Source organism: Vulpes lagopus, chromosome 7, assembly GCF_018345385.1.
Source record: "Vulpes lagopus strain Blue_001 chromosome 7, ASM1834538v1, whole genome shotgun sequence".
Classification (NCBI taxonomy): domain Eukaryota; kingdom Metazoa; phylum Chordata; class Mammalia; order Carnivora; family Canidae; genus Vulpes; species Vulpes lagopus.
In genome coordinates this window covers 4,696,310-4,721,261 of record NC_054830.1, presented here as the reverse complement: position 1 = coordinate 4,721,261, position 24,952 = coordinate 4,696,310, and the positions used below count along the sequence as shown (strand labels likewise).

At 46.7% G+C, this 24,952-nt stretch overlaps 1 protein-coding gene across 1 annotated transcript in view; it reads right to left on the bottom strand.

Moving 5' to 3' along the window:
* The window catches only part of VAV1 (vav guanine nucleotide exchange factor 1), a 48,550-nt gene that overhangs the window by 3,049 nt on the left and 20,549 nt on the right, over positions 1-24,952 (bottom strand). The window contains exons 2-25 of the mRNA XM_041764738.1: positions 20,758-20,874; positions 20,190-20,248; positions 20,002-20,070; positions 19,588-19,696; positions 19,395-19,490; positions 18,338-18,406; positions 18,066-18,169; positions 17,389-17,488; positions 16,619-16,714; positions 16,344-16,412; positions 15,979-16,065; positions 15,791-15,876; positions 15,319-15,451; positions 14,882-14,991; positions 14,118-14,219; positions 13,788-13,885; positions 13,677-13,699; positions 13,459-13,504; positions 11,619-11,755; positions 11,223-11,288; positions 7,702-7,733; positions 4,196-4,312; positions 2,713-2,800; positions 735-849 (exon numbers count right to left, since the gene is read on the bottom strand). Coding sequence (XP_041620672.1) covers positions 735-849; positions 2,713-2,800; positions 4,196-4,312; positions 7,702-7,733; positions 11,223-11,288; positions 11,619-11,755; positions 13,459-13,504; positions 13,677-13,699; positions 13,788-13,885; positions 14,118-14,219; positions 14,882-14,991; positions 15,319-15,451; positions 15,791-15,876; positions 15,979-16,065; positions 16,344-16,412; positions 16,619-16,714; positions 17,389-17,488; positions 18,066-18,169; positions 18,338-18,406; positions 19,395-19,490; positions 19,588-19,696; positions 20,002-20,070; positions 20,190-20,248; positions 20,758-20,874 — 2,128 coding nt within the window. The remainder of the gene's footprint in view (positions 1-734; positions 850-2,712; positions 2,801-4,195; positions 4,313-7,701; positions 7,734-11,222; positions 11,289-11,618; positions 11,756-13,458; positions 13,505-13,676; positions 13,700-13,787; positions 13,886-14,117; positions 14,220-14,881; positions 14,992-15,318; positions 15,452-15,790; positions 15,877-15,978; positions 16,066-16,343; positions 16,413-16,618; positions 16,715-17,388; positions 17,489-18,065; positions 18,170-18,337; positions 18,407-19,394; positions 19,491-19,587; positions 19,697-20,001; positions 20,071-20,189; positions 20,249-20,757; positions 20,875-24,952) is intronic.

The following is a 24,952-nucleotide window of genomic DNA, read 5'->3' as shown; positions in this document are numbered from 1 at the left end:
ATGATGACTGGAGTCCTGATGTTATGTTGGTGTTGCTTTTTCAAAAATGTAACATTTTAATAATAATTAATCTTTAAATTTTAAAAATTTTTGGCTATATAAGAATTCTGAAACTATGTGACTTTTCTGAAAAACATACACCAGGATGCACCCTAGCAAAATGAAATTTAAATCAGAATAAGGAATTTTAAAAATAAAGGAAAATATGGGAAACAAGAAATATAGATGGAATCTGAATAATTCTTGATACTGCATTTGAGAAGCTATATGCAACTGTTAAGAATTCTAGAACCTATGTCATAATGATTTTAATTCATAGCAAACTGTATCCAACATTTCCAGGTAATGTCAATGAACCTATGGGAGAGGGATGTAAAGGAAAAGAGAAGGCATTAAATAAAGATCTTGCCTTTTTGTGAGAGAACATTATAGATACTAATTAATTCTTGATATTGACACAAAAATATAGGCTTAAAAGTGCAGGTGAGGACCCTTCTAGTACCTAGTGTCCTCATCTTCCCAAATACAAAAATAACCTCTCTCCCACCTTCCATCCAAGCAAATCAACATGCAAACCACTCAAGAGCAAAGGCACTGACTTGTGTGAGAAGGAGCTCCCACTATTTAACAGATATGACCCCTATATGCCCACTGGAATGTCCATGGCATCCCCAAACTTGCCCTCTACAATAGGAAGGAGCTGGGACCACAGGCCCCCAGCCTGAGACCTCTACCTGGCGGTTTGCTGATGGCTCTCTTCTCAGGCTCCTTGAAGGGGAACTGCAGGGTGGTGTCCAGTGACTTGAAGCAGTCCTTTAGGGAATTCTGCTGGTAAAACTCCACCAGCTCCTGGAAGGACAGCAGGACAGATGCTATCCAATCAGGCCAGCTCACATGGGGCCAGAGCTGGAAGGAGTCACAGCTAACTCCTCAGGTGCAGCAGGTCCCCCCGCTTCCAGCCTCCCTAGTAAGTGACTCCTTGACTGTTCCCCATGATGGGAAGCTCATTCCCTTCTTGAGCAACCAGGACCACTTTGTGGGGAAGAGATCACAGTGCCTAAAGCTGGTTCTCTTATTAACTAATTCTCTTCATAATAAATTTACCAAATAATCAACTTGCCTGATAATCAGCTCACCAAAATCAACTCCCCCATGGGTGTCAAGAGTCTTGTTTTTGTAATTAATAATTATTATTATTATTATAATAAATTCTGTTTATTGAAAATCTATTATGTGCTGGTCAGTATGCAATCACACATCATGAAAATCTAATAATCATGAAAGATGAATACATTCATGCTTCTCTCATTTTATAAATGGAGAAACTGAGTCACTGAGAAGACAAGTTCCTGATCCAAGGTCCACATATGGAAAAGGACAGATCCAGAATAGAGTCCCCTGGGGGAAGGGGCAGTAGAGTGTAGTAGGAAAGACAAAACAAAATGTCTCATGGTTTAGAGTTCTAGACTCCAAAAATGCCAGTATCATGAAAGACACACACACGAAGAAGAAGAAGGAGGAGGAGGAGGAGGAGGAGGGGGGGGGGGAGGAGGAGGATTTATAAAAGACTGGCAAACTATCACAAACAAAAAGAGACTAAGGAGATAAAAGCGAAATGCAATGTGTGATCCTTGATTATATACTGGAGGGAAAAAAAGAGCTATAAAAGGCATATTTGGGGCAATCGGGAGTTTGGAAAATAGACTGTATATTACATAATAATTTTCCATCAATGCTCAATTTCCTGGGTATAATCATGATACTGTAGTGAGATACAAGAATGTCTGGTTCTTCTGATATCCATGCTAAAGTGTTCTTGGGTGAAGGGTCTTGATGCCTGCAACTTATTCTTATATAGGGCAAAATAAATGTGTGTGATGGGGGAAGGGATTGACAGAGAGGGCACAAAAGAGGTAGAATATTAATTAGTAAATGAAAGATTCACAGATGTTCATTTCACTATTCCAGTAACTTTTAGGAAATCTTTCAGAAATAAAACAATGAAGGGAAAATTTTTCAGAATCAAGTTTTGGGGGAGAAAAACATAGTGTAATAAATGAGCAGTCCTTAACCTTTTAGGGAATCAAAGACCTGTTTGAGAATGGAGTGAAACCTGAGACACACGCCTCCAAATACGTGCAGCTATGTGCAAAATTCTGTATCTTCTTCCAGAGAACTCAGAGCTCCTCAAAGATCCACAGACCACAACTTAAATACACGTGCCTTAGGCCAATGGGCTTAAAATGTCTAAAAGTGTGCCCCAAATTACAGGGCACAAAGCAGAAGCAAAAATGCTTGGAAGGTGTTTCACTGAATTCTCAGTGAAAAGATCATTGAACAGATGAGGCAAAGCTAAGTCTTGAAGTCTTACAGAAACAGGAGCTCTGTTCCTCTGTGATACGAGAAAAAGAATATCAGTTTCACCTGTGTGTGAAATAGAACCTCCTGCAGTGAGGTGAGAGGATTCACTAGAGTCCTATCCATAGCACATCTGGTCACCCAGTAAATGTTGGCAAATGCTCACTGCTGTTACTCATCACCATCATCATCATGGGCCATTAGAGAATGAATTTAAGGCCAATAAGTTGCTCCATGGTGCTCTTGGAGGGGCTGCTCTAAGTAGGGGAAAGGGCGGTCCCAAGATGGGGCTTCAGGGAGGGCTAGATTCTCCCAGATTCTGATAGGCCAGGATTGAGGTAGATTGGTGCTTACCGTAAGCCCCCGGAAAGCCTTCTTCTCTGTAATCCGGTACAGTCCTTCTGCTGTCATGATTTTAATATGCTTGACCTCAACATTATACCTGGAAGCAGTGAGAGAGAGGCCCAGATAGTCACTGTGCCCTGACACTGGAGACTCAAGCTCATCGCCTGCCAAGTCTCAGCCCCCAAGCTATATACCCCAACCATGGTCTCAAACAATCTTGACAACTTCAGGGAAGAAACAACCATTGAAGCCCAAAGACTCAAGAAACTGCCTCCTGCTGCCCCAGCAGGATTCCCTTCCCTGGGGGAGGGGGAGAGGCTTTGCTGCTCTAAGCCTTGATATCTTCCCCTGTATATAGGAACCATCTTCCCTGATTCAGAGGTTGTTGAGAAGTCACAAAGATCTTGTAAAGAAAGCCACTTTCTAGAATAGAAAGGATGAGCGCTGTGCTTCTCCCAAGATGGAGAGCCTAGAATCTACAGGAGGGAAAAGAGACCCATTTCCACCAACGTGGCGGACCACAAACTAGTAAGGACACAGAAGAGATATGCACTAATGTCAACACAGAAAACTAGATAACTCACCCCCCCCCAAAAAAAAATCTGACTACAGAAAACTAGAAATGATGAGGAAAAAAAAATGCTGAGCTCTCAAAAAAGTAAAGGGAAATCCCCAGAGGCCAAAAATGAGGTTGAAACCAAAAACAGCTCACTGCATAAACTGCTACCCTACAGGGTTTGCTGATCTTGCTAACCAAGTAGCTTATGGCTTGATGATCCCACAGAAACATGGGATGAGTTACTGGGTCCATTGGAGGTGGAGAGTTAGCACTGAGACCCCCACACTCCATAAGCCTAGACTATCAAACGTGACGTCCTCTAGAAAACCCACCTGCCACTCACAGGGATGATAAGAAAGTTTATCTGTCTCAGACCCAAAACAGAAAAGTCGCCCTTGAGAACGCAGAACCTCACACCTGCCCTCATGCAAGTTTGGGGTTTGAACATAAACCCACATGCACAGTCTAGGAAACTAAGGAATTAACCTAAAATGTTTAACCTGGAAGAAAAAATTAACCTTTTGGTGATCCCAACAGAAGCAAATGCAAAATCTCTGGAGACCCAAGTAGCATGAGATTCCCAACCAGGAAAGCCCCACTCAACATCACAAGACAAAATTACAAAACCGACCAGGAAACGAGTCACCATGAGTGAGAAGCTGCACACAACAAACAGGCATGAGTGAAGGGGTCCGCTAGCATTGTGTCCAGATGGCATTTCCGCCCCTTGCTAGAATGTGCTAAATGCCTTTGGAGCCTTCCTGGGGGTCATTGCTCTTTCTTGTGGGCTGTCAGTCAAGTGAAAGGAATAAGATGGATAAAAACACCCAAGACACTGCAGGGTTTAATAAGAGATGGTTGTCATAACTACATTCCCTTCCTCCCAGGTTCCTGCAGCACCCAGGTCATAGGGGTCAGGGAGGGAGGAGTTACTTAATGCTGATGGCAAATTCTGCTGTGTCCTTCACCCTCTGCCGCACCAGGAACGTCCCATCTGAGCGGTTGGTGAGGATACTTTCTGCCCCTGAGCGCTCCATGGGGCCAGCGTACCTGTCAAGATACACCAAGGAGAAAGGTCCACACTGCCCCAGTGCCTGGGTCCCCACATTGCCATATGGGGGCCGCTCTTCCCCTTCCATCCCTGTGATTTTTAAGTTGGTGACAGTCCCAGGGCAGGCTGCTCCAAGATGGGCCATTTTGGCATGATGGCCATTTTGAGTTAAAAAGTAATCTAAATTCAGCAGATTTAGGAAAAACGTGACATTCCTGTGAAGTGCATTCCTTCCCTTGGATGTCCCACACCCTTATCCCTTTCTTCCTAGTGCAGGATGACATCTGCCTCATTTTGCTTGACTGTCTTGGAATTTCAGTGTCCGTGTGGATTCCCCGGGCATGCAAAATTAAGTTTGATTTTTCTCCTATTAATCTATCTCATGCCAGTTTGATTCTTAGTCCTGCTAGAAGGACCTTGAAGGAGACAGGAATTCTTGTCCTTTGATGCAGAGCAAGCAACTGGTAATCTAAGTAAATGGTCCTCCTGAGTTCTAGAGTTTGTGCTGGCACATTATCTGCCTACAATTTATCAGCAGGTTGGTCACAAGTCCTGGAAGCCTGGACTTGAGGTTGGCACCTGAAGTGGGGCAGTCTGGTGAGAACTCAGCCTTAACCTGTGGGGTCTGGTGCCATGTCCAGGTGAGTAGTGTCCAAAATGACCTAAATTGTAGGACACCTGGCTGAGAGGGAAGAATTGCAGAACTGTTTGGGGGTGGGGAAAACCCCACACATTTGGTTGAGAGGGTGAGTACAGAAAAACAGGGTTTTTTTTTTCCTTAAATCTGGAATTTGGCATTGGTTGGATGGACATTTACTGGGTCCCCACTGTCTGCCCCTCTCTGTGACCGCCAGGACAGAAACTGGGTGAGGAGAATGAGACACAAGCCCCAGGTACAAACTGTGAAGAGAGAACCCAAACATTCCACCATCAAGATAAGTGATAGCAAAGAGGTAAGGAGTGTTTTAATACAATACTTTTAAAAATCAAAATGATTGACAAAGCAGTCATAGAGGGAGTGAGGCACCCACACACACTGCCCCGTGGATGGGCCCTGAACATACAACACTCGGGGCAGGAACTAGACAGAGAAGGACACACGGTACATGATTCCACGTGTGTAAATCATCCAGAATAGGCTCCTCTACGGACAGGAAGGTGTTAGAAGTGGGTGTGGGTGCTGGGGGCCTGGGGGTGGCCACTAATGGGGTCAGGCTTTCCTTTGGGGGATGGAATGTTCTGGAGTTATAATGGTGATGGCCACGCAACCTTGCAGATGCCCTAAATGCCAATGGATATGAATATATTTATGCTGTAGACACAAATATGTAACATAAATGATATATATTAGTCATAAATAATACACAATTATGGATTATATTTAAGTGTGAATATGAATGTATTATGCTATAAATATAAATATGTAACATATATAATATATACTAATTAAAGGTCATAAGTAATTATAGATGATATATAAAGGTGAACATGAATGTATCTGTGCTGCAAATATAAACAGAACATAAATAATATACATTAATTAGAGGTAATATATAACTATATAGAATACATACATGTAAATATGTAACAGAAATGTAAATATTAATATAAATGCCACTTCAAATGGTTAATTGTATGTTATATGGATTTCAACTCAGTTTTAAAAATTAATGCAAAAAAATCCATAGTGAACAAAATGTCAGGGCTTTAAATAAAGACAAGACCTGACTCCGTACTCGGGGTTCCCGGCATCACCTCTTTCTACACCAAGCCCTGTCAGACCCCATCTTTATTTACAATTTTGATATTTTGCTTATCATGGATTTTGTTCACCTTGCTTTTTTTTTTTTAATTAAGCAAGCTCTATGCCCAACAAGAGGTTTAAACTCCTCACCCCGAGATCAAGGTTGCGTGCTTCCTGACTGAGCCAGCCAGGCACCCCTGTTTGCCTTGCTTTTATTTTAAGTGCTGCATTGAAATATTATGGATCTTGATCCCTGAGTTTTTGAGGGCCCCTTAAATTCTGTGCCTCACACAGAAATGAATCACCCAGTGCCAGGCATGACGATGACCGCATCTCAGCAGGGGAGGGCAGAGACGGGGTTTGAATCCTGGCTCTGCCACTTAGTTGCTCTGTGACCTCAGGAACTGATTTTGCCACTCAGAGCCCTAATTTCCTCTTCTGAAAAGAGGAAGCTAAAACTGCCCCCACGGAGTGACATTTCTGACCACTGGCAGTAACGCAGCTGATGTACATCGTATGCGGTTGGCGCTGGGGAAATGTGAGCATCATTACGCCCCTCGTGTTACCATGACTTTTGAGGGGCAGTAAAGTCTGGCTCTGGAGTCAAGCAGGTAGGTTCCATCTGATCTCCGTCATTTCCTCACTGTGTGCGCCTGAACAAATCACTTCCCCTCCCTAAGCCTTGGTTTCCCCCTTCTTTGCCAAAAGGGAGGAAGAAGAGCAAAGAGCTATTATGAGAATTCAAAGTGCTCATCAAAGTGCTGACATGGCAGTCATACAAACAATCCCGTATGACATCATCTAAGATGCCAGCAATCATAAAATGCACTGTTCTTTCATGGGCCATTGTGAAGTAAAAACTCCTACCCATAAAATGAAGCAGAAGACTGATCTTCCACTGGTGGTAAAAGCCATTCCAATGTCAGAGATGTTAAAATATTTCTTTAAAAATGTGCATTTTAGAATTGATGGAATGTAGTCATAGTAAGATGGTCACAATAATAACAGAGCTAATCTAACTGCAGAAAATAAAGTGCTTACTGTGTGCCAGGCATGGGACTGCGTGCCAGGCATGGGACTAAGAATTTGACAGGGAACAGCCCACGGAAGCCTTATAACAACCCTATAAAGTAGATGTTGGTATTAATCTATTTTCCAGAAAGGAAAGCTGAAGCCCAGAGAGGTTGAGTTACTGGCCCAAGGTCACATAGCTGGGAAATGTTGGACTCAGCATTTGAACCCAGGTCAGAAGCAACACTGACTTCTGGGCTCCAGAAGCAACACTGTAAACCTCCACCCCTCACTGTTCTACCTACAATAAGTGTTCAAAAGCAGGAAGGAGGGGCTGCTGTTACCATCCCCACCATCATTTTCCTTCCAGTGAGACCCTAACGTCCCAAAGTCAGGGAACCTCTTTTGTTTTTCTAGCCCCTTAGCAGCCCTGGGTGCAGGGCTCAGTCTAGCAGTTAATACCCACAGTTCAAAAAATGAATAACCGGTTGGTTTAGAGGCCCCTTCAAACCCAACCTCGGAACCCACTCAGAGGTCTCAAGTTGAAAATAAGTTCTGTATGTTGGCAAATTGAACACCAATAAAAAATAAATTTATTATTAAAAAAAGAAAAAGAAAAGTAGTTCTACTCACCAGAGATGAACAGACAGGTCCTGAGGGGGACCCTGGGGACACAGACAGAGATTGGGACTTAGGATAAAGAACCCAGGTTGGCAACAGACTGCAGAGCACTCCATTCATTCACTGTCATTTACTATCATTCATTCCACCATCCTTTCCTGAATGCCAGGCACTGTGCTATTCACTGAAGATGCAGCCTCAGCATCTAGTGGGAGAGACTAGTCCACTTCCAACAGGGACTGTCCGGCCACCTGTTTTAGCATAACCCTCAAGCCAAGAATGGGTTTCATATTTTTAAATGGTGACCAAAATTAAAGGAAGAATAATATTGCCTGGCATGGGAAGATGGGATGAAATTCACACGCCAAGGTCCATAAATTCAGTCGCTATTGGAACATGGTCACACCCTCTCGTTTACACACTGTGGCTGCTCTTGAACTACTCTGGCAGAGGTGAGAAGTCACAAAGAGAGCCTGTGACCTGTGAAGATGAGAATCTATATTTTCTGTCTATTTACAGAAAGCTCAAACCCTAGTCTGAATAAATGCAAAGGTGCTCGCTTCCACCACATTAGGATGTAAAGAAAACAAAACAAACAAAACAAAAAGAGAAGATAGCAAGTGTTGGCAAGGATATAGGGAAATTGGAAATCTTCTTGTATTACTGGCAGAAATGTAAAATGGTACCACCGCTATGAAAAACAGATGGTAGTTCCCCAAAAACTAAAAATAAAATTACCATATGACCCTGCAATTTCTTTTCTGGGTATCCACCCAAGGGAATTAAAAACAGGGGTTCAAAGAGATATTTATACATCCATGTTCATGGCAACATTATCCATGTTAGCCAAAAGGTATGTGTCCATCAAGAGATGAACAGGTTAACAAAATGTGGTGTGTACACACAATGGAATATTGTTCAGCCTTAAAGACAGAAGGACATTCAGACACTTGCTACAACCTGGATGAACCTTGAGACATTATGCTCAGTGCAAAAGCCATTCTCAACAGGACCAATTCCACTTATCTGAGGTCCCTAGAGGAGTCAAAGCCATAGAGACAGAAAGTAGATGGTGGGATCCAGGGGCTGAGGGAAGGGGTGGGGAGTTTAATGTTTCACGGGGACAGAGTCTCAGCTTTGCAAGATGAAAAGAGTTCTGGAATTGGATGGTGGGGTTGGTTATACAACAGTGTGAATATACCTAATGCCACCAAACTGTACACTTAAAAATGGTTAAAATGGTAAATTCTATGTTATGTGTGTTTTACCATAATTTAAAAATAGTAACAATAAAAAGAATGAGGAATAACCTATCTCGTTGCAAAACATCACCCCAAAAGAAAATCCATACATATCACCCATTAAACCTTCCACCATTATTCCTTCCACCTCCTGGGAGTATCTGGGAACTCTTAATTTGCTTTCTTTCCCTGCGGATTTACCTATTTTAGATATTTCATGTAAATGAAATGATTGCAGAATGTACTAAATGCCACTGAAGTGTGCACTTTAAAATGGTTAATTTTATGTTTTTCAAATTTCACCTCATTTTTTTAAAGATTTATTTATTTATTCATTCAGAGAGAGCAAGAGAGAGGCAGAGACACAGGCAGAGGGAGAAGCAGGCTCCAAGCAGGAAGCCCGATGTGGGACTCGATCCTGGGTCCCCAGGTATCACACCCCGGGCTGCAGGCGGCGCCAAACCACTGCGCCACCGGGGCTGCCCTCACCTCATTTTTTAAAGAGAAAAAAGAATGAAATGTTCTATGTACAGTGGTATGGAAAGGTCCCAAGATATATTAAGGGAAGGGGACTGCAAAACAGTGAGTATGAAATCTTTTGAACAAATCGTGGGGGAAATGAGAATCCGTATTTGTATCCACTTGTATGTACATTAAGAAACCCCAAGAGGCACACAGAAAACAAATAACAGTTGTAAGGTAGGTGGTGCCAGGAGGATGGAATCCTTGAGTAGAAAGGGGAATTGTCATTTTTTTCTATCTTTTTTCTGAGCCTTCATTGTAATGGGAGAGGAGGAGGCTAGGATGGGTGTAGCTTTAAAAAGGCAGTACATTTCGGAGGCAGAAATTGGAGAGATGCCCAGATCTCGGCTTTTGAATGCCATGTCCCACTGAAAGGACCAGAGCTCCTTGGGGGAAATGGTTGATTCTAAGACTGGGGTATGGAAAGTACAAGGTAAGTCTGGTATTATGCCAGAAAATAAGGAAGAGCTCAGAGAATAACAGGGATATATTAAAAGGACAGATAGGGCTTCCGTTGGCCAAAGGTAGGACAATTTTAAAGAATCCATGAGCATTCCTGAGATATGTGCATACAAACCTGATTGATTAGCAGATAGACAGATACCCAGCTACACAGATATATAGATGCTTGATACATAGATCAATACATAAATGATTAATGGATACACAGAGACACAGATAGATACCTAGATGATCATTAGATACGTAGATAACTGATTGGTAGGTAGGTTGATTGATTAGGAGATAGCTCGTCCTTACAGAACATCTGCTAAAAAACTTGGACAGAATGATAAAGTTGGAAATGCATAATGTAGCTTCACAGCATAGAAACCCAGAAGACCCAGGCCAAAAAAGAAAAAAAAATCACTAAAAGATAGTTGGGGGGGAGGGGTTGTCAAAACTTAAATATGGACAATAGATTAAATCATAGCATAATCTCAATGTCAAGTGTCAAATTCATGATTGTTAAAATCATGCTATGGTAATGTAAGAAAAAGTTCTTGTTCTTAGGAGGTATTTAGGGATTAAAGGAAAATATGTCTGTAAACCACCTTTTAAATATCTCCAGAAAAAATAATATGAATCTCTAAAATAAAACGTGCAGAGAAAGAGCAAATGGGACAAAATGCTGACAGCTGGCGGATCTGGGAAAAGGCTATTTGGAGTTCTTTGCATTATTCTAGCAACCATTCTGGAAGTCTGAAATGATACAAAATGAACAAAAATGATACAAAAGCAACAAAACAGGAGAGAGTTTCCCTCTGCAGGTTCCTGTTTGGGCTGTGAAGCAGCCAGAAGAGCATCTGCGGTGAGGGAGGGAGGTCTGGGGAGAGTGGGAAACATGTGAGGTCACTGTAAGGCGAGGGGGTCAGGCCAGCAGAGGACTGCTGAGAAACAGGCCAGGCACAGTGTGGGCAGGTGTGTCCGCAGGAGCTGGGCCAGGAGGCATGGGTGGCACGGCTCCTGGCGAGACAACATTCACTGCCTCTGAAGGAAGCCACGGACGGGCCAGGCCTCTGAGCCCCTGCTCCTTCTCCTTTACAAGGGCGAGGACTTTCATACAAGAATCAAGGGAGAAAGGACTGGTCGTCATTCTGCATGTGGCCCCTACTCTGGGCTCAGGTTTGGCAGAATGTGGACTTCAGGAATGGCCTTACCATGATGGGCAGCCCCTCCCTATCTCAGCAGTGTCACCCCAAGCCTTCTTGCCCTCACATGACACTTTCTGGAACCCCTTGCCCTCACTCCATCCCGATCTCAGGCACTCACATGCACGTAGGGCTTGACTCTGTTACAGGGAAACCAGCCAACTTCATTGGTAGCCGTGTTTCTGCCCTAAAAGGCCAGGAGGGAAAGACATGGACAGAGAGGTTATAGGCGTTCATGCTTGTGTGTGTGCTGAACTTTCTACCCAGTGGCCACGCTGTCTGTCCATCTATCTCGCTGTGACCTGCATGACCCACGGAGTGCCAGCCAGTACCAACTTCCCGGGAAGATGGCCAGCTCGGAAGAGCCGATCCAGTCCTAGAAATCCCCATGTATGTCATCCTCCCCAGATGCCTCCTCCAGACCAGCCTTTCCTGCCAGCGTCACTTCCCGGGACTGCTTGCACCCATGACCCCACATTCAGGTCCTTCTCCACCAATCCTACGGCTCAGCCTGTACCTCCCACCAGTTCTGTTCGGCCTCAGCCTTGGTGAGCTCCACGATGTCTCCAGGGTTGAGCCGTAGAAAAGGTCCAAAGGCTCCAGGGGGTGGAGGAAGCCCATAGTACTCCTGACACACCTCCATCTTGGGCAGACCTGGAGGGGAGGGATGGTGGTGGCTTGGTGTGGCTAGTGGTCAGGGATTTTCAAACCTGAGTCTCACAGCCCACCAGGATGGTGAAAACTAGAGGCTGACAGCACCAGGTGGTGGTGAGGAGGTGGAGCACCTGAAATTCTACGTTGCTGCTGGGAGTCCACTTTGGACAACAGTCTGGCAACATCTCTCCAAAGCTAAGTAGATGTCCACCTTGTGACCTGATCATTTGACTCTGGCTTATGTGACCAAGAGAAACAAATGCTCAGGTCCACCAAAAGTTCTAGACAAGCTTACTTCACAAGAACCAAAATCTGGCAATGACCCAATGTCCTCAATAAAATAGATACACTGAGTGTGATGTAATCATGCAATGGAATCCTAGACAGCAGTGACCAAACTGAGTCTCACTGACATGACACTTGACTCAAGAAGCCAGATGCAGGAAGAGGACATACCACATGAGTCCGTTTTTATGAAGTTCAAAGAAAGGCAAAACTCATCTATGGTGACAGAGGTCTAAGAGTGGTCCCCTCTGAGGGCCAGGTGGGTACTGACCAGCAGCACTGGAAACTTTCTGTGTGGTGGAGATATTCAATAGTGCAGTCCGGTAGGACAATCACTAGCCAGAGGTGGCTATCTGTCCCCCAACACTGGTCTGAGAGTTTCCGGAGGACAAGCAGCACAGCTATTTTAGCTGTTTGCCCCCAGACAACTTATACAGTAGATGCTAAACACAAATAACCCATCCCTGGTGTAATTCCACAAAATTCGTTAGCATAAGAATGAGTCCAGCCTCTCCCCTCTGCCATTGAGCTAAAAAGAATCCATGTCCTCCACTTCCCCATCCTCCTGGTGGAGGGCACTTTGCTGAGACTATATATCATAATCAGATTCTGTGGCATGGAATCAAGAGGAGAGGAGGTGAGAACTAGCAGAGGCGTGCCCAGTTGTCCAAGGCTAGAGAAGGCATCTGTCAGAGAGTAGGAGAAAAGAGGCAGTGGATAAGAAAAGTGGATGGTAAGAGAAAGAGCATCTTTAAAAAAAAAAAAAAAGATTTATTTTTTGAGAGAGAGGGAGAGTAAGGAGGAGCGGCAGAGGGATACAGAGAGAATCCCAAGCAGACTCCCCGCGGAGTGTGGAGCCCGACGTGGGGCTCAGCCTCACGACCCTGAGACCATGACCTGAGCTGAAACCAAGAGTTGGATGCTTAACCCATTGAGCCAGTCAGGTGCCCCAAGAAAACACATCTTAAGGACTGTTATTATCAATGCATTCTTTTCCAAGCACTTGAGCAAAGCAAGTAAAGAATCTAAGTTAGTTATTTTTAAATTCCTTTCAGGGAGACGCCCAGGTGGCTCAGGGCTGAGCGTCTGCCTTTGGCTCAGGGCATGATCCTGGTCCAGGGATTGAGTCCTGCATTGGGCTCCCTGCGAGGAGCCTGCATCTCCCTCTGCCTACGTCTCTGCTGATCTCTCTGTGTCAAATAAATAAATAAATAAATTTATTTTTTTTATTATAAAATAAATAAATATTATTTATTTATTATAAATAAATAATAAATAAATCTTAAATTCCTTTCAACTTTCTAGGCCTAGAACAAATGGATCACAGCTTTATAAGCAGCACATTATGTGGTTGATAATACAATTGTTGAGATCTGAGGCAAAGAGCAGATTTCCTCCCGCCCCACACCTGGACTCACCCAGCTCATTCCTCTTTTTGTCCTGAGCCCGGCGATGTGGCTTATCCTGGAGGGAGAGACCAAGAAAGCAAGCGTGGATACCTAGGCCCAGCCTGGGACTTCCTCAACCCCTATGGGGGCACCCAGCAAAGGGCCATGCCCACTGCTGGGGTCTCCTGGGTCACCCCTCCTTATCCCCCATGATTTTCCATGCAGAGAAAGGAGCATGGGGGTCTCACCTTTTTCATAGTTCCTGCAAAATCTATGGGAGAGAAAAGGAAGTAGCTAAGATGGGAAATCCCCCCACGCAGAACCAAGCCGACCTCCCACCCTTTCTCCCCCTGGTATACCTTGCCCATGTCGGCCACACGGAGGGACCCTCCCCAGACACTCCTTGTGTGCAGGTGCCCGGCACCGATGACAACGGTAGCCCTGATAGAAGGTGCCTCTGGGACACAAAGGCGAGACAAAGCAAAGTCAGTGATGTTGAACAGACACAGCCAATCATTTTGCCAAGGGTCCCCTTGGGTTCTCTTTAGGGCTGGAGAGACATGGGGAAGCCAGAGCTCAAAGGAGAGCCTCCTGCCTTCCAACTCAGGGGGAAGATGGCCAGAGGAGCCCTTCTAAGGAAGAAAAGATACCCAAACCCAGGCCCCAGGCCCATCCTCCCAGACTCCCACCTCAGCAGCATCTGGCAAGCCTTGCACGACGTGGTCTCCTCAAAGGAGAACATCTGGAAGTCATGCCCATTGGCAGTAGCGTTCTCGGGGTAGATGTTGGAGCTGGAGAGGGGAGAGAATTCCATGCAATGGAATAGTATTCAGCACACAAGGGAATGGAGTACAGACACGTGCTGCCACTTAGACGCATCCATGCAGCCCTATTGGATACGCTGCCCGAAGCATATCGTGCCTCTCGGCCTGCCCACCGATGGGCATTAGGGCCGTTGCCACGTTTTAGCTATTGTGAATAGGGCTGCTATGAACATGGGTGGAGACTATAAAGCAAATTGGCTGTCAGGGGCTGGTGTTGGGGGTGGGGGATGGGGAGTGATGGCTTCATGGCTGCAGGGTTTCCTTTTGGGGGATGAAAATGCTCTGGAACTTGACAGAGGTGATGGTTGCACAACACTGTAAGGTACTAAACACCACTGAATCATAGCTTGAAAAAGCTAAATTTTTGTTACGTAAATTTCACCTCAAGAAGAGAAAGAAAAAGAAGGAAGAAGAAGAAGAGGGGTCTGTCCAGGCTGGTGGCTGAAGCTCACACAGAACCTTGGCTTTCTGAGCATGCAGACAGCATCAAAAGCCTATCCCTCCCAGGTTCCAGATGAGGAAACTGAGGTTCAGTGGCCCTACAGAGCGGAGCACAGAATTGCCTCTCGGCCTCTGCCCGCATGCAGAGTCTTCTGAGGACAGGAGGATGGAGGAGGAAGGGATCTCACATGGCCATCTCGAACTGCTCCATCCACTTCTTCTTTAGTTCTCGTGTCTTGAAGAACAGCTCATAGCCCTGGACACCTTGGTCCTCGATCAGGAGAAACATATGAGTCCACTGCAGGGAAGCAGAGCTCAAAATGAAGGCACCCACTCTGCAGAGGGGGGACCACATGCCCCCTTTACCCCTACTCCTGTGGGGAGAAGAGGGTCAGGCCTATAACAGCCTCTCTACCCCCAGGAGAACCAGGCACAGGTACCTGCGTATGGGTCTGCCCAGGAGAACCAAATACACATCCATAAATCTAAAATCACACACACACACACACACACACACACACACACACACACACACACACTGGAATTCTAAAGGTCAAGGGGGAAGGCTTGGGCTGCACTAGGGCTTCCCAATACTGGGGATCCCAGTTTCAGCCTCAGAACCCACCTTCTTGTTTTCTCGCTCTCCAGAGGAGTCATCTCGAACCTGGAAGCTATGCAGGTTCACAAAGTCCTTGAGGTCGTAGGAGTCCCCTCGGCGCTTACAGATGAGAAGAGCTTTGTCGAGCAGGAAGGCGTACCTGAGAGCGGCTGGGTCAGGTGCCTCGTCTGGCTCCCCCCAGGGGTCCCCACCAGCTCCCCACTCGCTCGATCTCCTCTACCATCCAGGCCCCATCCTACTGTCCATCTAGGATTCCTGCTCTTCTCTCCTTAGGCCAACTTGGCAGTGCCCCCCTGTCTATCCATCCTGACTTCACCCATAAGATCCATACTGGTCCCAGCACCTGTTGGTCTTGGCTCTACACACACGTCCACGTTGGTCCTGCCGTTTGTCCACATAGGCTCCATCCCCTGGTATAACTAGAAATCTGGCCCCGCCTCTGCCCAGGCTCTACCCTATATCTGTTGGCTCTGCCCACCTGTCCATCTTGGAGCGCCGCTCCACTGAGGTGATCTTGAGCTCCCCATCAATCTTCGGCCGGCCATAGTGGGCCAGAGACTGGTCCTATGCAGCAGGAAGGGGGTCTAGCAAGGGGCCACCAAGGAAGATACCAAAAACCCTCCCCTCATGGCCACACACCTGGCTATCCCTGCCCTACCCCCTCACCAGGTTCTCGATGGACAGCTGGAAGTTGGTGATCTGCCGCAGTGTCTCGTTGTCCCGCTTGACCTCGTTCACACACTGTGCCAGGTCCTGAGGGTAGAATGAGGGTGAGCCTGGATACTGCCTCCCCAGTCCACCCAGTCCCCTACCTGGCTGGGGATAGGGAGTCAGCCCCTCCACTCAGGAGGTATAGAGAGGTATAGAGAGGGTATCCCCAGCATGTCCTGTCCCCAAGGGGGAGGCTGGGAATCACTCACTGGGTCACGTAGGCATGTCACTGTTGGTGAGAGGAGGGTTGCCTGTGGGTGTGACTGTGTGCCTGGGCTGCACTGCCTTGAAGGCATATGTACCTGTGCGAGACCACTCACCCTCATGGCATCCAAAGCCAGCCGCAGGTTCTCCTTCTCCACTGCATCCTGCGTGTGTTTGACCAGCTCCTGCATGACCCACAGAGACAGACATCTTCATGACCTGGGCCTGCCCTCTCCTCTTGGGAGCCCTCCAGACAAGCCTGGCCTCCCAGCTTCCTCCTTCCTCCCAGAGGGCCCTAGAGCTCAGCCCCTGGAAGCCAGCTCCACCCCACTCCTAGGACACAGAGAGGAACAGAGGCCAAGCCCTTGCCTAGGGGCCCCCACTCATGCACCTGGAGCAGGAGGTGGTACTTGAGCACCCGCTGCATGGGTACCATCAGCAGGTCCCGCAACGTGAACCTCCCATTGTTGGCTCGCTGAGAACATTCCTGGGGGGTCAGAGAGAGAGAGAGAGATGAGCAAGATGAGGTGGAGACAGGTGTTGATTTTTCTAGAACTGGAACCATCATATCTCCCCTGAGGAAATGGTGAAGAATTTCCCGGAAGGCTGGCAAATACTGCCTGGGGCAGAAGCCCGGGATTCCATCAGCTGAGTGGGGCTGGTGAGGGAGAGAGGGACAGGTCTGCAGGGTCTCCACTCTGGCGACCAATGAGCCTGATGTATGGCACACACAGGTGGCTCCTCATCATCTCTGCCCTGTCTGTGCTTCCAATGGACACACTGGGCCAGGGTGGGGCTCAGCCCAGGATGACGGCTCGGTGTGAACTTGAAGCTCAGCCTGGACTTCGGGCAGCCCCTGAACTTGGGGCTGGGGATCAGGATGGAGTCAGAGTTCAGTTCAGGGTGAGGACCTCAGCCTGGTGTCAGGGCTGAGTGCAGAGTCGGGGTTCAGCTGGGGTCAGGGCTCCGTGCTCCCATCTACCTCCTCCTGCTCCATTTCTCCCACTCACCTGGTCAGTACCTCCCTCCCCAAACCCTCGACGGGCAGGTCTCTGGCTGGGCAGCCACAGAAAGTGGCACCATCAATTCAGTCTCCTCCCCGCTGCCCCTGGAGCCTGGGGAGGAGTAAGAGGGTTCCCCAAATGTGGCCCAGGCACCCACCTCCAGCTTCATCTGCACATCTTCCCGGGCTGTGGCCACGCGGTCCAGGTGCTTGCTGGCCGACTCCACCTGGCTGCAGTAGCGGCCGTAGACGAGGAACCTGAGGGAAGGACAGGTGGCCGGGTAATGGTGGCCGGCACCATGGTCAGGCAGATCTGGGTGTCAGTCCAGGCCCCACCTCTTCCCAGATGGGTGATGCTGAGCCTCGGTCTCCCATCTGTAAAATGGGCATAACAATGGCACCTCCCACAGGGAGCTATTGTAGCGCTGAATGAGACAACGCATAAGAAGCTCTTAGCATTTGGTATATTGTCGCTTCAACGTTCATTCATTTAACCAACACTTACAGGGCACCTACTGTGTGCCAGGCCCTGTGCTAAGCACTTTAGGCATCAATTTATTTAATCCTCACCACAACCTAGGAGATACGTTCCTGTGCCACACTGATTTGATAGATGTGGCACCAGAGCACAGAGAGGTTAAGTGATTTCCCAATACTACACAGCCCGAAGAGGCAGAGCTGGGGATTGAACCAGAAATGAGCGGTCCCTTGCCCAGGAGCAAAGAAGGAAAAGCCCTGCCTGTCCAGTAGTCTCTGAGGGCAAGATCTCCCAAGTGCCCAGCCTGAGCAGGACAAGGTGACTTCCAGGAGTCAAGGCCGGCCAGCTGGGTCTCACCTCTCCTTGTATTTGATGAAGACCTGGTAGAGAGTGGGTGCAGTCGGGGCGGCCAGAGCTTCCTTCATCTCCTTTAGGAAGTGAGTATGTACGCGAAGTAGGTCCTACTCAGAAGAAAGGGTAAGGCCGGGGCTCAGGAAGCCAAGCAGGAGATGGGTCACCCTCCCACCCTATGTTGCTAACTCCCAACCCCCACATTCCAGGGACAGGTGAGGCCAGCAGGTTGTCCCCACCAGACAGAGGCCAGGAGGGCTGGGGACTGGCCAGCTCACCTCGATGTTGATGAAGATGATCTCAATGTCTTGAGGTTTGAGGAACCGCTGCAGGGGCTTCATGAAGTGCTGTGGGAGGGGAGAGAAGGGTGAGGGAGGGGCCTCACCCCTCCTGGGAGATGAGGACAAGGAGGCAGAGTCAGAAAGAAACAACAGAAAGAGAGACTAAGAGAGAAAGAGCGATGGAGAATGTTCACACAAACACCTGTACGTGGCTGTTCACAGCAGTTGTTCGTAACAGTCAGAAAGTGAGAACAACCCACATGTCCATCAGTGGATGAGCGGATAACAAGACGTGGGCCACCCACACACGGGACTATCAGCCCTGAACAGGAGCGGGTGCTGACATCTGCTGCCCTGTGGAGGGACCCTGAGCTCATGACACTCAGGGAGGGAACCAGAGACAGAAGGCCACACGGTGTGTAGCTCCACGTGTGTGAAATGCCCAGAACAGGCTCGTCCACGGAGATGGTAAGTAGATTAACAGTTGCCAGGGGCCGGGGAAGGATGGGCTTAGGGTGTGATGACTGAAGGGTATGGGTTTTCTTTGGGAGGGATGATGGAAATGTTCTAAAATTAAATAGTGGTGATGGCTACAAAGCCTTGTGAGTAAACCAAAAGCCACTGAGTTGCAGCCATTAAATGAGTGAACTGTACAGTATACTGGGTCCACCTCAATAAAGCTATTGAAAAAGCAATGGCCCAAGGGAAGGGAATAGAAGGTCAGAGAGACGTAACAGAGACACGCAGACAGAGATGAGGGTACAGGAACGGAGACAGACAGGGACAAAGGGGCACACACAGGGAAAGAGAGACAAACAGAGGAAGATGTAAGGAGAGACCTAGAGGGAAAGAGACAGACGCAGGAGACAGGATGACAGAGAAAAGCAGAGACAGAGATGAAGAAACACAAAGCAATGGGATAGAGAAGAGCCCCAGGCCCGCTTGGGACACAGTGGCTCTCAGTGTGGCCCAGAGGCCGCCACACCGGCGGATGTGCACCTGCCGGGCCACCTCCCACGCATGCGCCTGCCAGGGGCTGGGTTGAGCATCGCACCTGCTGGATGGAGCCCAGCGTGTCCGTGTACTTCTCCTCCGTCTGCTGGATTTCCCGCAAGCAACAGCACCGCTTGTCATACTCCGTCATCTTGGGCTGAGAGTGGGGAGGAGAGGTCGGTGTTGGGGTGCCCGGGGTTGCCCACTCCCCATGCCCATGTGTCTGCCCAGACATCATACCCCGCCCCACCCACCGGCATGGGCATGGGCTCCGTGCGCATGAGGTCTTCGTAGATCTCGTCACCCTCCGCTTCCTCGTTCTCCACGCAGTCATACAGGTCCTCGTCCTCCTCCACCGTGTCGCTGCAGGGTATGGAGTCAACCAGGGCCACCGGAGCCCCCAGGCCAGGGACTCCGCAGGCCCCTCCCAGATCAGACTCGTGTCCCCTCAGATCCACAGGACAGGGCCATGCCCCCTTCAGGCCCCCCAAAGATAGGGTCACATCCACTCAGAACCCCTAGGGCAGGGCCATATCCTCCCAGACCCCTTAGGGCAGAGCCATATCCTCTCAGACCCCTTAGGGCAGGGCCATATCCTCCCAGACCCCTTAGAGCAGGGCCATGTCCCCTCAGATTCCCAGAGCAGGGTGGTGGTCCCAGACACTCACTCGATCTGGTCAGACAGGCCACTGTAGATGTCTTCATCACCCACACTCTCCTCCTCAGTGGGAAAGGGCCTGGGGGAGCCATAATGTTATGAGCCAGAGGCCTGGGGGCCAGTTGGGAGGGGGACTTCCAGAAGGGGGAGGATTGGGGCCAGATCAACCCAAGGATGCCAGCTCAAATGGTTACTCACATGATCCCCTTATTTTGGGCAATCGGGGTCCAGGACAGAGCAGACAGGGTGTAGATGACCTGTGACAAGGGCCATGGCTGCTCAGCAAGCCCCTTGCCCACCCACATGCCAGAACACAGCCTCAGACTCCATCTGAGACTAGATATTATGGTTAGACTCCACATGCCTAGGAGCCTAACTCAGGATTTTCTCCACCTTCCCACTCCTCTGTGTGAGTAGGTCAGGTTCCCCTAACTAAGCACCCACCACTTGATTGCCTTCTTCTATGCAATCCTTATAACCACTCAGAAAGTATAGGATGATATTATTCAGAAAAGAGGGACCTAGGGTTCAGAGAGTCATGGCCACAAACCTGAGGTCACACAGCAAGTAGAGAATCAGGATTGGAACCCTGTTCCAAGGATTGGAACACACCCCAAGCCATGCTCTGAGGTACCACCTGGTCTGACTTACCTGTTCCTCCCCCAATAGCCCTTAGCTTTCCCAGTGTAAATGTTCATGGAAATGGACTAAATCTAACCTTTCAGCCCTATGTGCCCAGCTCACGGGCAGTTCAGCACCAGCTTACCTTCCCAAAATCCTGGACATCGAAGAGGTCAAAGGCCTCAAAGAGTTCACTCCGCTTGAGGCCAAACTTCTCACCGCAGGTAGACAAAAAGGTACGGATGTTCTTAAGGCATAGGAACTGTGAAGAGAGACAGAAATGGGGGTAGAGGAAACATAACAGGACGGGGAGCCACTGAGCCCTGAGCAGTCTGTCTTGGGGACTGGCAGGGAAGGGGGAAAAGAAGCCATCACCTCCTTCTCAGTAAGCCGCACCCTCTTCTGATAAGGATCAAGCTGTACCTGAAGCTAGATCTACCCTTGAATTCTTCTTTATTAAGGTAAAATTCATATAACATAAAATTAACCATTAACTGATAACAAAACATATTATATACATACAATGGAATATTACTCAGCCAGGAAAAGGGAGTAAAGTTTGATTTATGCTACAACATGGATGAACCTTGAAAACATTCTGCCCAGGAAATAAACCAGACACAGAAGGACAATTATTATAGAATTGCACTTATATGAGGTCTCTAGAGTAGGCAAATTCACAGAGAAAGTAGATGGTGGGAGCCAGGCTTTGGAGGAGAGGGTGGAGAGTCAGAAGTTCATGGAAACAGAGTTTCCATTGGAGAAGAGGAACAATTTTGGATATAGAATGCCACTGTATTGTAGACCTACAAATGGTTAAAGTGATAAATATTCTTTTTTATATATATTGTATTCAAATATTTTATTTTTTGTATTCAAATATTTTATATAAACTTGTATTTATATTTATCAAATATGTATTTATGTCATTTTCTGTATGTATATGTAATGGTAAATATTGTGTATCTTCTACTGAAATAAGAAAAATCTAACCACGGAGCAGCCCGGGTGGCTCAGCAGTTTAGCGCTGCCTTTGGCCCAGGGTGGAATCCTGGAGACCCGGGATCGAGTCTCATGTCGGGCTCCCTGCAGGGAGCCTGCTTCTCCCTCCACCTGTGTCTCTGCCTCTCTCTCTCTCTCTGTCTCTCATGAATAAATAACTTTAAAAATCTTTTAAAAAATCTAACCACGAACCATTGAAAGTGTACACTTGGGTGACATTTAGCACATTCACCATGTCCTGCAATGAACACCTCATCTAGATCCAAGATGTTTTTCTCAGCCCAGAAGGAAACTCTGTCACCATTAAGCAGTCACCTGCCATTTCCACTCTCATCCTTCTCCTTGGCGACCACTGTCAGCTTCCTGTCCCTATCATTTACTATATCCATAACTGATAAATGGATAAACAAAATGAAGTATATCCATTAAATTATTAAGCCAAAAGAAGGAGCAAAGTACTGATACATGCTACAAAGTAGATAAACCTCAAAAAAGTGATGCTCAGTGAAAGAAGGCAGGTACAAAAGGTCACATACTGTATGTTTCCATTTATAGGAAACACGTCTGAACTTTTCAATTTCATGAGCCAACATATACCTTTCTTGTTTAAATCAGTTTGGGTTGGGTTGTAGTGCCTTGCAACCACAAGATGTTACCCAATGCAGCAGTCAGATATACAGGATATCACTCTGGGTTTGGGGTATTTGGCTCTGCTATAAACAAGCCCTCATATCCTTGCATTTGCCTGATAACTCATCTAAGTGTCCATATGCGCTCAGCTCTCTCTAAGGTCTCTAGATCCTACAGAATCCTAACCAGCCTTGCTTGACCACAGTTTTATCTCATAGGTCTGCATGAGCACCCATCATGTACTCAATTCCTGGCCCTCTCTCTAAATATATTACAGATATATATATATATATATATATATATATATATATATATATATATATCTGTGTGTGATGAGCACACCTAAAATCTACTCTCAGTATATTTCCAGTGTTCAATACAGTATTATCATTTTTCTTTTGAGAGAGAGTGTGTGTGAGAACATGTGCATGTGAGTGGGGGCGGGGTGGGGGGACAGAGGGAGAAGGAGACAAAGAACCTTAAGCAGACTCCACACTCAGCACAGAGCCCTACTTGGGGCTCCATCTCAAGACCCTGAGATCACAACCTGAGCCATAATCAAGAGTCAGACACTTAACCGACTGAGCCACCCAGGTGCCCCTCAATACAGTAGCTACATCATGCCTGCACGTTGGATCCCTAGACAGATTCATCCTACCTAACTGCACTATTGTACCCTTTGACCAACATTTCCCCATTTTCCTCATCCACTCAGTCCCTGCTAAGCTTCTACTCTCTGCTTCTACGAATTTGACCTTCTTTCTCTCTCTCTTCCTCCTTCCATACCCCTCCCTCCCCCCTCAAATCTTCCCCCCTTCTCTCTCCTTACTCCCTCCCCCCCCCATATATAATGGAATCCTTGCAATAATGCTACAAGTACTATTATATCCTCACTTTATAGATAAGAAAACTGAGGCAAGGACAGCCAGCCAGGATGCAAACCCAAGCAGCATGACTGCAATCCTGTACAAAGGACCCAGGCTGCTGTGCCTGAAAGTTTTTTAACGTTTGCCCATGCGGTAGCAACATATATGAATCAAATCAATACACACTATTCATTCTACCCGTGTTTATCTCACACCTCCATCTTCAGACTCTATCTTCTTCTCATTTATTGCTGCATTCACAGTATACCTAACCCACTCTCTACAGAACATGAATGTTAAATAAACGCTAACTTAAATAAATGTCTTTAAGAAGAGAATTTTACATCCTCTGATTGAAAGAAAACTAAGATCATTTGCTATAAAAAGAAGGCAGTGTAAAATAAATATGATGTAAACAGTGTTAGTAAATTCCAGCTGGATTCCATTGTCTGTCCAAGGCTCGTTCTGTCTCTGTCAAAGAGAGATTAGTAATAATTAGAGGTGCTTAAAAAACAGAGTAGCAATTCAACATCCATTTGTGATAAAGAAAGAGAGAAAAAAAGACTCTTGGCAAAGTAAGAATGGAAAGGAATTTCTGTAACCTGATAAAGAGAGCATCTTCAAAAAAAAATCTTAAACCTTTGTTTTAATAAAAAGTAGAACATTATATTTAATGGGGAAATGGTGAAACGATTCCCTGCATTTGAAATCAGAACTAAAGTAGGGTGTCCCCATTACCATTTCTAGTCAACACTGCATTGAAGATCTTAGCCTACACTGCACAAAACAGGGAAAAAAAAGAAGGAAAGAAAGGAAGGAAGGAAGGAAGGAAGGAAGGAAGGAAGGAAGGAAGGAAGGAAGAAGGAGGGGAGGGAAGGAAGGAGAAGGGGAGGGAGTAGGGGGGAGGAAGGGAGGGAGGAGGGGGGAGGAAGGGAGAGAGGAGGGGGGAGGAAGGGAGGAAAGGAGGGAGGAAGAAATTAGGCATATGCAGAAGATCCCATTGTCAACATGAAAAGCTCAGAAGAATATACAGATAAATAACCAGAATCAATATGGTAATTTCACAATGTTAGTCAATACACAATCAATATACAAAGTTTACTGTGTGTTGGTGCATTAGCAACAATCAACCAGAAAATGTAATTTTCTTAAAAAGATAATATTTAAGAAATCCTAGAATAAGCAAAACTAATCTACGGTGACAGAAATCAGATCAGTGGTTGCTTCTGGGGTGGGGAGGGCGGTGGAGATTGACTCAGAAAGGCCACAAGTGATGGAAATGTTCTGTGTCTTGATAAGGGTGTGGGTTGCACAAGTCTACACATGTGCTAGAAAGGATTGAGCAGTAAACTGAAGAATGGAGCATTTCACCACATGAAAATTGGACTTCCATTTAAAAGGATATCATTTACCATAGCCTTAAAAATGTAAAATATACAAAAAAGCTAGTGATACATAACAAATCTAACAAAAAGAAGTAAAAAATGTTTTATAGAGAAAATTATGGGGTGCCTGGGTGGCTCAGTGATTGAGTGTCTGCCTTTGGCTCAAGTCATAATCCTGGGGTCCTGGGATCGAGTCCCACACCGGGCTCCTTGTGGGGAGCCTACTTCTCCCTCTGCCTGTGTCTCTGCCTCTCCCTGTGTGTCTCTTGTGAATAAATAAATAAAATATTTTTTAAAAAATTTTTTTAAAAGAAAATTATAAAATTTTATTTGAAAAATATGAAATATCTAAACAAATAGAGTGTAATACATATTAATTCCCGTCTAGAAAGACTCAATATTTTAATCCCAACTAAAATCTCAAAATGGTCTTTCGTTGAACATGGCACATGGATCC